Source organism: Gekko japonicus, unplaced genomic scaffold (assembly GCF_001447785.1).
Source record: "Gekko japonicus isolate JY-2015 unplaced genomic scaffold, Gekko_japonicus_V1.1 scaffold820, whole genome shotgun sequence".
NCBI classification, from domain to species: Eukaryota; Metazoa; Chordata; class Lepidosauria; order Squamata; family Gekkonidae; genus Gekko; species Gekko japonicus.
In genome coordinates this window covers 616,191-629,209 of record NW_015160861.1, presented here as the reverse complement: position 1 = coordinate 629,209, position 13,019 = coordinate 616,191, and the positions used below count along the sequence as shown (strand labels likewise).

Genomic DNA, 13,019 nt, shown 5'->3' with positions numbered 1-13,019 from the left:
TGGGACCCTGTCCCCATCACCATGGGCACCATTTGATACTTGCATGCCTCTTTCATTGGGGACCCATCCATCTGTGTGAAAACTATAGGCTCAGGCAATACTTGGACGGGTACCCCAAGCCCGGTAACTAGCAATGGACTGATTAAGTCCCGGGCACATCCAGAATTGATCAGGGTTCTCACTTGTATTTGAGTGCCCTGCTCGGGATTTATTACAGTCACAGTTACATAGGACAAAGGGGGAGAGGTTCTCACCAAACTTGGTGCATGGGACTTTCGAACCTGCCTCGTTGTGCCCTTCACAGCAGGTCCCATCCGTTTCCTGCCAGCTCATCTGCCTTGTCTCTACTGGAGGAGGTGCTGTCTGGCTGTCATCGCTCTCCTGCTTGAAGCGTCTTGGGATGCTTCCTCCCCACTCCTTGTGGCTTGGGTTTCTTCACAGAAGTCTTGCTTTCACTCCCCTTCCCCTCTCTGGGGTTCTTGTCAAGAGGGCAGCTTGCTATAAAGTGCCCCGGGGCTCCACATCTCAGGCATAGGCCCTGACACATCTATTGGTCTCTGATGGCCTCTCTCATCTTGGTTTTTGCCCCTCGTTCTGTCGCCACCACCACTGCTGTTGCCACTGCTGTTGCCCTTGTGGGAACCTGGGGCTGGTACATCCGCAAGAGGTTGGATCAGTTCTTCGCCACACAGACCACCTGTATCCACCTGTTCAACATTAGCGGGTTGCCCTGGGCCAGTGCCCGATCCAGAATTGCATGGTTCAGCTCGGCCCGATAAAATTCAATGAGGACCTCTTCAGGCCACCCCTGGAGCTTTGCAGCATATGTTTTGAACTCATTAGAGTATTCCCACACTGGGCATCACCACCCTTGGCGCAGGTCTCTCAGGCAGGTGCGCATTCTCTCTAGCTCCAGGGGGTCTTCATATTGGCATTGGAGGGCCAACTTGAAGGCATTCACATCTTGGAGTTCTGGTCCCTGGATGTTGTGGAGGCCCTCAAACCAGTCAGCTGTCCTGTCCCATAGGCGTGACTCAATAAAATCCACACGGTGCTCGTTTGTGGCGAAAGTGGGGCCCCAATCACATAAGAACTTGTGCATCTGCAACAGGAGAAATGCCAGCCTCTTTGGAGTGGCGTCAAATGTCTCTTCCAGAGCATCGCAGGTCCGCTGCGGACCTGTCGGGGGCACAGGCAGTCTGTTCGGCCCGGCTGGGCCAGCAGGAACACCTGGAGGTGCTGGGGGAAGAAGTGGAGGCACTTACGGAGGGGCCGGCGGCGCCCTCCCTGTTCCATCACCAATTCCAGAACTCTTGCTGGATGGCCTCCAAGATGATGCCCGGTATGTCCAGCATCATGTTTTGCATCTCTCGCCTTATCTGTTCAGCCTCGCCCCAGAACTCCCTACCAAGAAGCTTAACTTCAGTGTCCTCCCCAACATGGATGTGCTCTGGTAGCACCATCAGGCACCGTCACACAGGAATCTCTCAGACCTCAGATCAGGAGTCAACAGCCAGGTGGGCTCAGCCCAGGTGGGGAGAGGCACCCAGGAGTCTCGGGTCCGTGCCCCACTCTCAGCTCCTTTAGGCTCCGCGGCCATCACTGGAGCCGCCATGGTCCATTGCTTCAGCGCGGTGCTGTCCGCCATAGTTCTAGGGATTTCCCCGTCCTCTCCGCTCATCACGTCTGTGGTGCAGGAGGATGAGGAAGAAAAAGGGAGTCCTAACAATTTGTCAGGTTCCTGGTTAAATTAGTTCTCAACACCAGCCAGTTTGGAAAAAGCTAACTTTATTGAGACAGTTGATAGATACCATCCTGGACACGTCTGTTGTTAGGACTGAAGTTAAACACGCAAAGGTTGCCGATACAGTGGATTCAAGTAAAGGCATTAATGATCAGGACCCAATCACCCCACGGTATTTGCCCGCCAGAACTAACCGTCAGTTCCCCCACCCTTTCCCTGATAGGCACGTAGCTTTTACATAGTAAGGACAACAGGATCACAGACATTTGAGAAGCCAGGATATTTGGCATCGCTAAGGTGACAAGCCCCGGGCACATGAGAGAGAGAGAGAGGAACCTCCTCTCTCAATGGCAGGGGAGCTGCAAAATGCAAAATACACAGCTGTTGGCACATGAAGGAGAGAGAGAGAGAGAGAGAGAGAGAGAGAGAGAGAGAGACCTCCTCTCCTGATGATGGGCGAGCTGTAAAATGCAAAATGCACAGCGAGCCTGATAGTTGGCAACTTTGAATGACTGTCTTCTATATAAATCTGAGATGTACTTGCATTACTTACGTATCTTGTACCACGATTAGTGTCACTATTTTTGTTTCTATTGTTATTATTGTATATTCAATAAAATATTTAAAAACAAACAAACATGAGAACATAAGAGCAGCCATGCTGGATCAGACCAATAGTCCATCTAGTCCAGGATCTTGTTTCACACAGAAGCAAAGCAGATGGTCCTGGAAGACCTACAACCAGGACATGGAACCCAGCACTGGTATGCAGAGGTTTATTGCCTCTGCACATGGAGGCTGTGTTCAATTTTCATTGATGAAATGATCTTCCATTAATTTGTCTGATCCCCCTTTTGAAACCAGTTAAAGTGGTGGCCATCATCACTACATCCTGTGGCAGTGGATTCCTCAAGTTAGTTACTCTTTTTGTGAGGAAGCACTATACTGATTATGGCAGAAGTTGTTGTGAGTTAGAGACTAGGAGCCTGTTTCATCAGATGCATAAAGTACATCCTCAGTTGACAGATACGCAAGGCAATGAAATGCTGTGAACTGTGCCTATTGAGAAACATCAGAGATTGTGACATTTCTAGAGCGACTCATTTTGAGATACTGATAACATTTCATACTGCTCTCTCAAGGCTGTTTCAAGGCTGAATTCTGATCTAGATTTTGACAGAATCATGTATGCCTTATCTTGTATACATTGGAACTCTTCATAAAACTGTCACAGCCTGCATATTTGACATTATGTTGCCTATTGACCCAGATGTTTATTTTTTTCTGTATTCCCATGTACCTGTCACTTATGTCAACTGAGGACCCACTTGATGTATTTGATGAAGTCCATGAAAGTTTGTCATAATGAATATGCTTTAAATATATATATATATTCCGAAAAGCCATGGTTCAGTCTATATTGGAAAGCCAGTACACAACCATTAATTTTCCTCTTGGAAGTGCAAGGTCTTTAAAAACCTTCACACATCAAAGCCCTGCCAGGATTAGAACTTCTCCACACCTCACAATGATTCTCTCTCACACAAAAGACCCTGATTATCTAACTTATGGTTCTGTTTATGGCATAAAGCTACCACTCTGATTTTGGTTCTTGCTGAAGATGTAAATTTTATGTTTTCCAAATCTTCTGTCATTGTTGTGAAATATCTGTATGTGTTTAAGGCATGACTGTAGGAAGGTAGATTTGAAATTCCAAACACACCTGGAAAGGAGCTCTGGTTGCTTCAGAAGACACCTGCTTCCTGTGATGTCAAGATCCTCTCTTTAAAAGGCCAGCAAATACATGAAGAACAATAATCAGGAATATCTTTGTGCCCAGTTGCTGCCTGGCCATATGGCATCAGTGCTGCTTTCTTGAGACTGAAGTCTAAACTGCATGTTGGACTTGAATAATCTGTTCCTTCATTTAGCAATTTCTATGGACTGCCAAGTCAAAATGTAGTGCTGTTTTTTTCTTTGACACTTTCCTACATGTCTTTCAGTAGGCACAGTTGCACAGAGTTTACTGCTGTTATAAGACATTTCTGGGTGTGTTATGTCCTCAGACCACTGCCAGGCGCCAGCCAGAGGCAGCTAGAGCTTCAATCCCTAAGACAATAGGGCCTAGGCTCCTGAACTTCAAGTAAGGAGCCAATAGGGACATTGGCGGGAAGTTCAAACCCACCAATAGAACCTAGGGGCGTCCCTCCCCAATTGTATATAGTTGGCCACTCGGCTGTTAGTTTTTGTTCCATGTGTGAAGTACTAATAAACGCGTCTTCTCCGATGTCATGGTCCATGTCCTGAGTACTTTTCAGGGTGAAGGTTAATTTGTGCCACTACACAACTGATGGTAAAGCAGCCCTTTGTGGTCTCCATCTGAGAGATTCACACCCACCTCCTTTACTCAGTGAAGTTGCTATTCTCCCATGTGGGACTGCATAGAAAAAGATGAAAACGAGGTTTCACTTACCTGTAACTGTTCATCACGTGGTCTTCTGTGCAGGCGCACATCCCTCCCTCCTGCCCTGCCGTGAACTCTCTAGAATCTACATTTCTATGGGTCTCTGCCAGGGGTGTGGAGAGAACTGAGGGAGTTATGCCCCTCCTCCTAGTCATGTGTGTGCTTTTGTGGGAAAGAGCCAGACGGAGGAGGGGTGCTCCTAGCCTATTAGAGAGCTTTGGAAATATTTTCCTTTGCTGGCCTGCAACTGCACAGTCCCCCATGTGTGCCTGCACAGAAGACCACTCAGTGACCAACAGGCAAGTGCAACCACATTTTTGGAAGGCAACTGGATCCCTTGGTTGATGATATTAAGTGTGTATTGTTTCTCTGGGATTGGCTACAATTCCTGTCTCTGTCTAGTAACTTTTCAACTTCAGCCTCTTAATTTTTTCACAATCTATGCAAATCCAAGTTTGCTAGCTGGGCAATTAGTAGCAGCAGGCTGCCAATAGCAGCCATCGACAACCTGCCAAATCTCTCCTTCATTTTACAGCATGATGCAACTAGAGGGATATTCCAGAATTAAGATTCTAGAAGATTTTTCATGAAATCTTGAATAAGGGAGTAGTCATCAGTGTGGCAGAACAGCATGGAGGCCCAGGGCCATGGTTCAATGGTAGAGCATCTGCTTGGCATGCAGATGGGTCCTGGGTTCAATCCTTGGCATCTCCAGCTAAAAGGATCAGGTTGTAAGCAATGTCAGAGGGAAGGGGGCATGGTATAGCCTGACCTCGTCACATCTTGGAAGCTAAACAGAGTTGGTGCTTAAAAGGGAGACCACAAAGAGATACTTTGCAGAGGAAGGGCAGTGGCAAACCACCTCTGCTGCTTCTCACTTGCCTTGAAAGCCCCTTGCTGGGGTTGCCATGAGTCATCTGTGACTTGGCGGCACTTTACACACACACACCATAAGCAATGTGAAATACCCTGGAGAGCTGCTGCCACAGCCTGCCAATCTGAACAGACAATACTGACTTGAGTGGACTGATGATCTGATTCAGTATAAGTCAGCTTCAGGTGTTCATGTGTGTATCTTAATTACTGGATTGTTAGTAAAGGCATCAACACTCGAAATCTGAAAAGACCTCTGTTGAGCAGGATGTGAAATGTGATTTTCTGGTAACGAGCTCAGATTTCAAGGGTGAATTATTTGTTGAAAATTAGCAATTTTATTTCAGGTGCCTATGAAACTGTGTTTTGTCTGGAGGAAATAATGTTACTTCAGCAGCAGTACATTATTCTAACAAGCAGAATATGATAATCCCTAAGAAAACAAAAACTCTGAGCTTTTACTTAATTGCTAGTTATTTGTCTTGGTTATTTTGCATTTCAAAGTGTATAAAAATCTGCATCCTTTTATGTGCAGCTGATGTCTGTGGAAGAGAATTATAATGTTGAGAGGTACTAAACAAGGTGCTTGCTCTTGACGCTAGAGTGGGTGGAGTGCTTTCTGCCTCCTAGAAGGTACTCATGGCGGCAGCTGCTGCTTGCTGCAGTAAAAACCACATGCTGAACCCTGTTTTCTCCTACTAGAACATCCACCTGGTGGCCAAGTGGCTGAGTTCTCTGGAGAAGAAGCTCGAGGAGCACAGTGAAGGCAGCCATCGAGAGTTCCGTGTCTTCATTAGTGTGGAACCTGCAGCTTCGCCAGAGGGCCACATCATACCTCAGGGGATCCTGGAGAACTCCATCAAAATCACTAATGAGCCCCCAACAGGGATGCATGCCAATTTCCACAAGGCTCTGGACAACTTCAGCCAGGTATTGGTCTACTGCAGGAAATGCAGTGCTTTTCAGCAGCCATGTAGAAGATCAAACTAGTAAATGGCCAATATATTCATGTGCCCCACAACACATACCTACATAGCTTTGTGGACTTGCACTGACTTCTGTGGGTAGCGGGGGAATGGGTTTCTCCAGGCCAGTAGTCCCCAACGTGATGCTAGTGGAAGCCATGGCACCCATCGACACCTTTCCTGGTGCCCACCAAGCATTTTTAGAAAGTGTGTGGGTCCACGTGGGGCTGTTACCCAGCAGGGCTTCTTAGTGACCATTGGAGATCTGATCAATCATGTAGATTAGGTTGTTTCAATGGTAGCGGCCATGACAGTGTTGCTTTTAGTATCTCATACTCATTTCCCCCCCAGTATATTTTTTTATAATTCTGTTTACCTCTGCAATTTGGCTTCCCCTAGGTGTGGGGTTCCACCTTCTGCAGCAGCTATGTTATAACTGACTCTGCCTCGTGTGGCAGCACACTGTGTCAGAATTCCAAAGGTGCCCACAGGCTCAGAAATGTTGGGGACCACAATACAAACCAAGGCACTTTTGTACAAAGTGACTAACATGTTGCTTTCTACCATCGCGAGCACTAAATTGTAATTTGTTTACAGTATGATTGTTTTAATTTGCTTTTAAAAGTTTTATGCTGACTCGGCACATGCTGCCGATAAATGTGAGCCGCCCTGAGTCCACTTGCGGGGAGGGCGGGATACAAATGTAATAAAATAAAATAAATAAATATGTGGAACAACATTCTGTACCCCAGAGCTTTACTAACTAAAGCTTGTGTCTGTAGGAACTAGAGAAATGAGTACTGTATGGATGCAGCATACAGTCAGAAATCACCCCCATGCCTAGTACTTGTGATCAGTGCTCCCTCTAAGGCATGGAGTCTTGTGAGCAAAAATTCTACTTTGTGAGCTACTGGCATTAAAGTTGTGAGCAGGTGATTTGGCTACTGCATAAATTAGTTTGCTCTGGAGCCATCCTTCCTGAGCGAAGACAAAAATGTGTGAGCCGGAGGCTAAAAAACTGTGAGCTAGCTCACGCCAACTCAGCTTAGAGGGAACACTGCTTGTGATACCACATTTTCTGCTTTCGGGGGAGAGAGAAGAAACATTATGCAAGCCTCTGTGGCATTCTCTACCAGCTGCAGGACTTGGATGGGAATGGGTTCTTTGTGCTTACCAGTCTGGACCAGTAGATTCAGTTCCTTAGTGGAACACTGTGTTGCTGAACTGTATTGATGGCTTTTGCCTTTATGATATTCTCCAGGATAAGAGCTGGAGCCACTGGGCAAGTGCAATTGGGTGAAAGTTACCCCTAGTATTCAGAAAGAGTTGTTTTGTTTTCATCCATAGTCATTCATCTGAGATTCCAGGAAAGGGGAGGGGAAAATATTTCGTTGTTTTCATCCTGCCTCTGCTTACTGCAATCAGATCATAATTAATGTTCTCCAACTGTTGGATTCTTACAAAAATGTCTCTTACCTTTCAAGTCCTGCTGTGGGTGGGAGCAGCCACGTGATACATCGTTTGACTGCCTTGAGCTACTGTTCTAGCTAACGGAAGGCTAATTCAAATGCAGCTTCTGGAGCAGAGTTTATTACCGTGTTTGTTTTATATAAAGAGTGTGGCTTGCTACTATATCAGCACCACATTGGTGTTTCAGTCTTGCAGCTAGAGAACAGATATAAGGGTGGAGCATGTTTGTCCCAGAACTTTGTCTCAGGCTTTTGTCTCACTTTTGCATACCAGAGCCTGTAATTCTTGGGGCATGATCCAGATTCTCAGAACTCTGATTTATGGCACTTTTTACAGGACCTACATGTCTGAATGATAGCTTCTAGCTAATTCCCCACCACACCTCCTTCTCTATTATTCTGCATTCATTCTTTTATGAGGAGCTAGAGTACACTGGCCAGAACAGTAGTCTATGTGCACAGGCTTGAATCCATTTTTGGGTTGTAATGGTTTGGAATGGCTGGGCTGGGAATATTTTGAAAAGTCCACAGCAGTCTTCTCTGGGGTCCACTGATTAACCTCATCCAAAACACCTCTATCATAGATTAACCTGCACAGTACAAGAATATGTATATCCAGATTGTACCAGGTCATTATTAGAATGCAGGAATAGCAAAATGCACCATGCCAGAAGTGCTTGTAAAAAAGCAAAAGACAGTGCAGGTGACATGATCCTTGCTTATCTACACAGACCCCAAGAGCAAGCTTCCAAGTTACGTCTGATGTACACATTTATAGCAAAATAATTTTTAATGTACTTATGTCAGTAGTAACTCTCAAAGTAGAGACATTACCTGGACTGCAACTGGAGAATGAATTAAACAGGCAGTTAGATTTGATCCTCTCATAACTCTTTTCATCAACAAATCTCACCTAAGGAGAAAAATTCTTTTGACCCTAGATATAGCAACTTGTTTGATTATCCAGAGTGTGTAGGTGTGGTTATCTGCAATTTTTTTAGGCCCCTGCTAAGTATGCAATATTATGCTTACATTAGTCATCCCATGTTTGTCTTGCAGGACACCCTGGAGATGTGTACCCGTGAGAATGAGTTTAAAAGCATCCTTTTTGCCCTGTGCTACTTCCATGCAGTGGTGGCAGAAAGGCGCAAATTTGGACCACAAGGTTGGAACCGTCTGTACCCCTTCAACACGGGAGATCTCACCATTTCAGTCAATGTTCTTTACAATTACTTGGAGGCCAGTTCAAAGGTGAGCGGAACTGAGGGTGTGAGATTTGTCATGTACACCATCCTGTACACATGGACACATGAAGCTGCCCTTTTCTCAACCAGATCTTTAGTCCATCAAGGTCAGTATTGTCTATTGAGATTGGCAGCAGTTCTCCAGAGTCTCAGGAGAAGGTCCTGGAGACACTAGGGATTGAACCTGGGACCTTCCACAAGCCAGCAAGATGCTCTACCACTGTGCCATAGCCCCTCCCCCAATACAACAAAATCATGCGTGTTTGTTTCTGGATGCTTATTATATGCTACATGGCTCTGATTCTGATAGCTTTACTCATAGGTCAGTTTCCCCTCCAACCCGCTCTATTATATATCTTTCTATTATATATCTATATCTTTCTTTGTAACTGTCCCTGATTCTGTAAACACTAATTTTTGGTTTGTCTGTGTCGCCACCATGACAGCCCTATGAAAATATTTGGAAATGTTCAGCTGCCAAGATAGATGTGTTCACTGTAGGGAACAGGGGGAAGACTTGTTTTAAGAAACAATCCTCCCACCCTTCCCTGCACCATACATATACACACACAGTCTGTTCGGCAGTCTGGGCTTTTCCTGAATTCTCCCGTGTGCAGCATGGAGAGATTTAATTGCTACATAATGTTCAGTTTCTTAGAAAAAAGGATCTGGTGATGAAAGTATTAACTGTATTAACCCTGAAGAGCCCACAGCATGGGACTGCTGCCAGGAAGCAGCACCTCTCCTAATCTGCCCACACCCACATTGCTGTTGTTTTTAGGTACCCTATGATGACTTGCGGTACCTTTTTGGGGAGATCATGTATGGAGGACATATCACAGATGACTGGGACAGGCGCCTCTGTAAGACCTACCTGGAGGAATTCATCAAGCCTGAAATGCTGGAGGGAGAATTCTCACTGGCTCCAGGATTTCCCCTCCCAGGGAACATGGACTACAATGGCTATCACCTGGTAACCCACTTGTTGCCATTTTGTTTATCCCACTTATGTTCATTTTCTATCAGTCTTATGAGGAAATAATTAGAAATGCAGATTTCCAGGTCATATTTGTTGCTTTCTTCTGGTGAGTGGGTCCCAGTTTGAAGATTAGTACTACTGACAGTTTTAGTCAGTTCATGCATGAACTAATATGACAGTTTTAGTCAGTTCATGCATGAACAGGAGAGCAATTTTGTTTCTCAGACTAGAGCAGGCCTAATTGAAGAAGAAGAAGAAGAGTTGGACTCGGAGTCTCAGAGCGGCTTACAATCTCTTCCTCTCCCCACAACAGACACCCCGTGAGATAGGTGGGGTGAGAGAGCTCTGAGGGAACGGCTCTTGAGAGAACTGTGACTGACCCAAGGTCACCTGGCTGGCTGCATGCGGAGGAGTGGGGAATCAAACCTGGTTCTCCAGATTAGAGTTCTCTGATGACAGAGGTGTTCATTAATCTTACCATTATGTATTGGTCTTTATTAATACTTTGTTTATATAGCAACTTTTCTTGGGTGTGTCTGGGAGCACCTTTTAATCTATATCTGTTTACTGGTTCATTTTCAGTTTGCAGGGAGGGGATAGGATATGGAGAATGACAATAGCATTTTTTTTTTTAAAGACAAACATATGAGACCACTCATTAGAGTATGGTGTATTTCGTAGTTAAGCTAAACACTCAACTGCTGCTGAGGCACAGACCAAATCAAGTCAAGAAATTGATCCCTTTCTGAAACAAGGGCCAAGTATAGCAACTGCCAATTTGGGCTTGTCTGGTGTTGCTGATCATTATCTCAGTGCTCTTGTCAGCTCCATCTTTGGTTTCCTAGTGGCTCTGAAGCTTGCATCCCCTTTGACAGAATTGTGCGTGGTGTCTGTTATCTTACTGAATGTAGGTTTGGTTTTCCTGCCCAGTATATAGATGATGCCCTGCCTGCTGAGTCACCATACCTTTATGGCCTCCACCCCAATGCAGAGATTGGCTTCTTGACCCAAACTTCAGAAAAGTTGTTCCATACCCTTTTGGAGCTGCAGCCTCGGAACATCAGCTTAGGAGAAGGTGCAGGGACTACCCGGGAAGAGAAGGTAAGTGTGGGGATCGCACTGGACCTTTACCATCAGCCTGGAAGTATCTTTGCATCATTTTAGCCCAATCTTAGGCATTAGTACTAATTCATCAACATTTAGCACTATGTAGGCAGTAGGCAGCACTACTGAGCTGTAATTAGAGTCATACACGGTTCTGGAGCTCTGCACTCTTGTAATATAGTTATTGCCCTGTGTGAACCTCCTCGGACTAGTTTAGTTGGACTGCCATACAAGTGATTGGGACAGATTACTGGACTGTAAACTATTATGTCTGGTATCACCCATGACATGATAGAAGTCACAAGTTGAGAAGAACTGTCACAGCTTATTAGAAGACATTTGAGAGACTTTGACTATGAGAGTACGTCGATTAGAGCCCTCAGAGTGTGCTCAACCTTTTCAGTTGGCATTCAACCTCCAACAACAATGCCAAACTACTTATCTGAGATAATTCTTCCAAAGTATAGAAGGGCATTCATGCTAGTGTGTCTGAATGCCCTACCTTCAGCTGTGATGCCAGGAAGATTTAGTGGGATTTCATACTCAGATAGATGCTGTAATTGTGGCAGCAGTAAAATTGACTCTGTGGGTCATATTTTGCTTGATTGTCCCAAATTTTCATCTCAAAGAGATGAACTGATCTCCCCTTTATTTAATCAGGACTTCCTCTCTGCAGAAGCAAAATCATCCTGGTTACTTAGAGATGAAGACAAGTAAACTACTCTGCATGTGGCAAAATTTCTAGCAGTTGTTGTCAAATCACATGACAACTTTTGCAGTAGCAGCCTTTAAATTCTTCCATGTTTTCCTATGGAACAAGGTTTATTGTGGGATGAGGGTTTGCTGTTTATGCCTCCGGTTGCAAAAACAGTCAAGACGATAAATAAATAAAATATTGCCCTATGTGGTCATTGCAGGGCAAATTGGTTCCAGAGTTCTGCTGTCTTTCAGTATGACTAATATGCCAGTGTATGGTGATTGTCATACACAAAGACCAGTACAATTAATTGCACATACAAGGTGGGTGCTGCTGAGTGTAAACAGGACAATAGGAGGGTCACATACTTATTTCCTTGCACACTTTGGCAGAGAGCTCAGCAAGTCTGCAACACTTCACCCAAGTTCCACTTCTGTGTACAGATGAGGACCCACAGGGCCTGGAACTTCCCCACTCTCTGAATCATGGGGGTCTGATTATACTGAAACAATGCTCTCCACAAAAAAGAAAGCATCTGATTGAGCTTTAAAGGAGCTACCAAGCATTCATCTTCCTTCCTCCTCCTCTTGGCCAACTCATTTCTTAAACTATTGTCCCATGATATAAACTTCTAAGCTAGCAAAAACAATCTGTGCAGGTTATTTTTCTATCTATTAAGGGTAGCCTTTACTTCATTTTAGGCTCCAGTGCCTATGAAGGTGCAGGAAGGTGCAATGTAAAAATTTTGATTTTGGGTGATCTTTCTTTGTGTGATTCACAGAAGATTGAGAATCTGTCTTATTATTTGATGCCCTTTGTACTCAAAGGGTAGAATTAAATGGCTAAAACCAATCTAGGGTAAAATTACTTCTGGAACACCCAAGTCTTCTGAGAGGTACAAGAAAAGCTTAGATATGGTCGTCTTTTGCTAAGAATGCAACCAGAATGTAGCCAAATGTTGGGGAAACTGCATGTAAATCGCTTTTTATTTGTGTTTGCTGACACACACACACATGGACTATATTTGCCAATATCTATGGGTTTGGGAAACTGTGTGCTATTGTTTGATGTGACTGTTACACCTGGAAGCTGCTAGGTTGTCTGCGCTGGTATGCTATTGAAGTGACACACACACACACACACATCTACCCAGCCTGGGAAGAAGGAGGCAACTCCATTGTGGTCAGCCAAGGAGTGATTAGAAACAACAAGTCATCCACCATGAAGGAATTACAAGCTAACAAGTAACCCTGAAAGGTTCTGGTTTGCATCTCAAGAGACTATTTCCTGTTTACAGCTTGGGACCCAGCTAAAGCTATTTACAAATCAAAGGTTGCTTGGCACCCCAACCTCACACCTGGACCAGATGCCTCCCTAGAGACAAAGGATGTTGGGGTTACGTCATTGTTGGGGTTACTCTATTGGTTACGTCATCCCCCAGTAACCAATAGAGTCAGGTAATGGGACGGACTACAGGTGG

The 13,019-nt window shown here is 44.9% G+C and overlaps 1 protein-coding gene across 1 annotated transcript in view; it reads left to right on the top strand.

Annotated features, from left to right (window-relative positions):
- Positions 1-13,019, top strand: part of LOC107119417 (dynein heavy chain 9, axonemal-like) — a 115,729-nt gene that overhangs the window by 60,165 nt on the left and 42,545 nt on the right. Inside the window, exons 7-10 of the mRNA XM_015421885.1 lie at positions 5,784-6,011; positions 8,575-8,766; positions 9,541-9,732; positions 10,669-10,839. Of these exons, the coding sequence (XP_015277371.1) occupies positions 5,784-6,011; positions 8,575-8,766; positions 9,541-9,732; positions 10,669-10,839 (783 nt within the window). The remainder of the gene's footprint in view (positions 1-5,783; positions 6,012-8,574; positions 8,767-9,540; positions 9,733-10,668; positions 10,840-13,019) is intronic.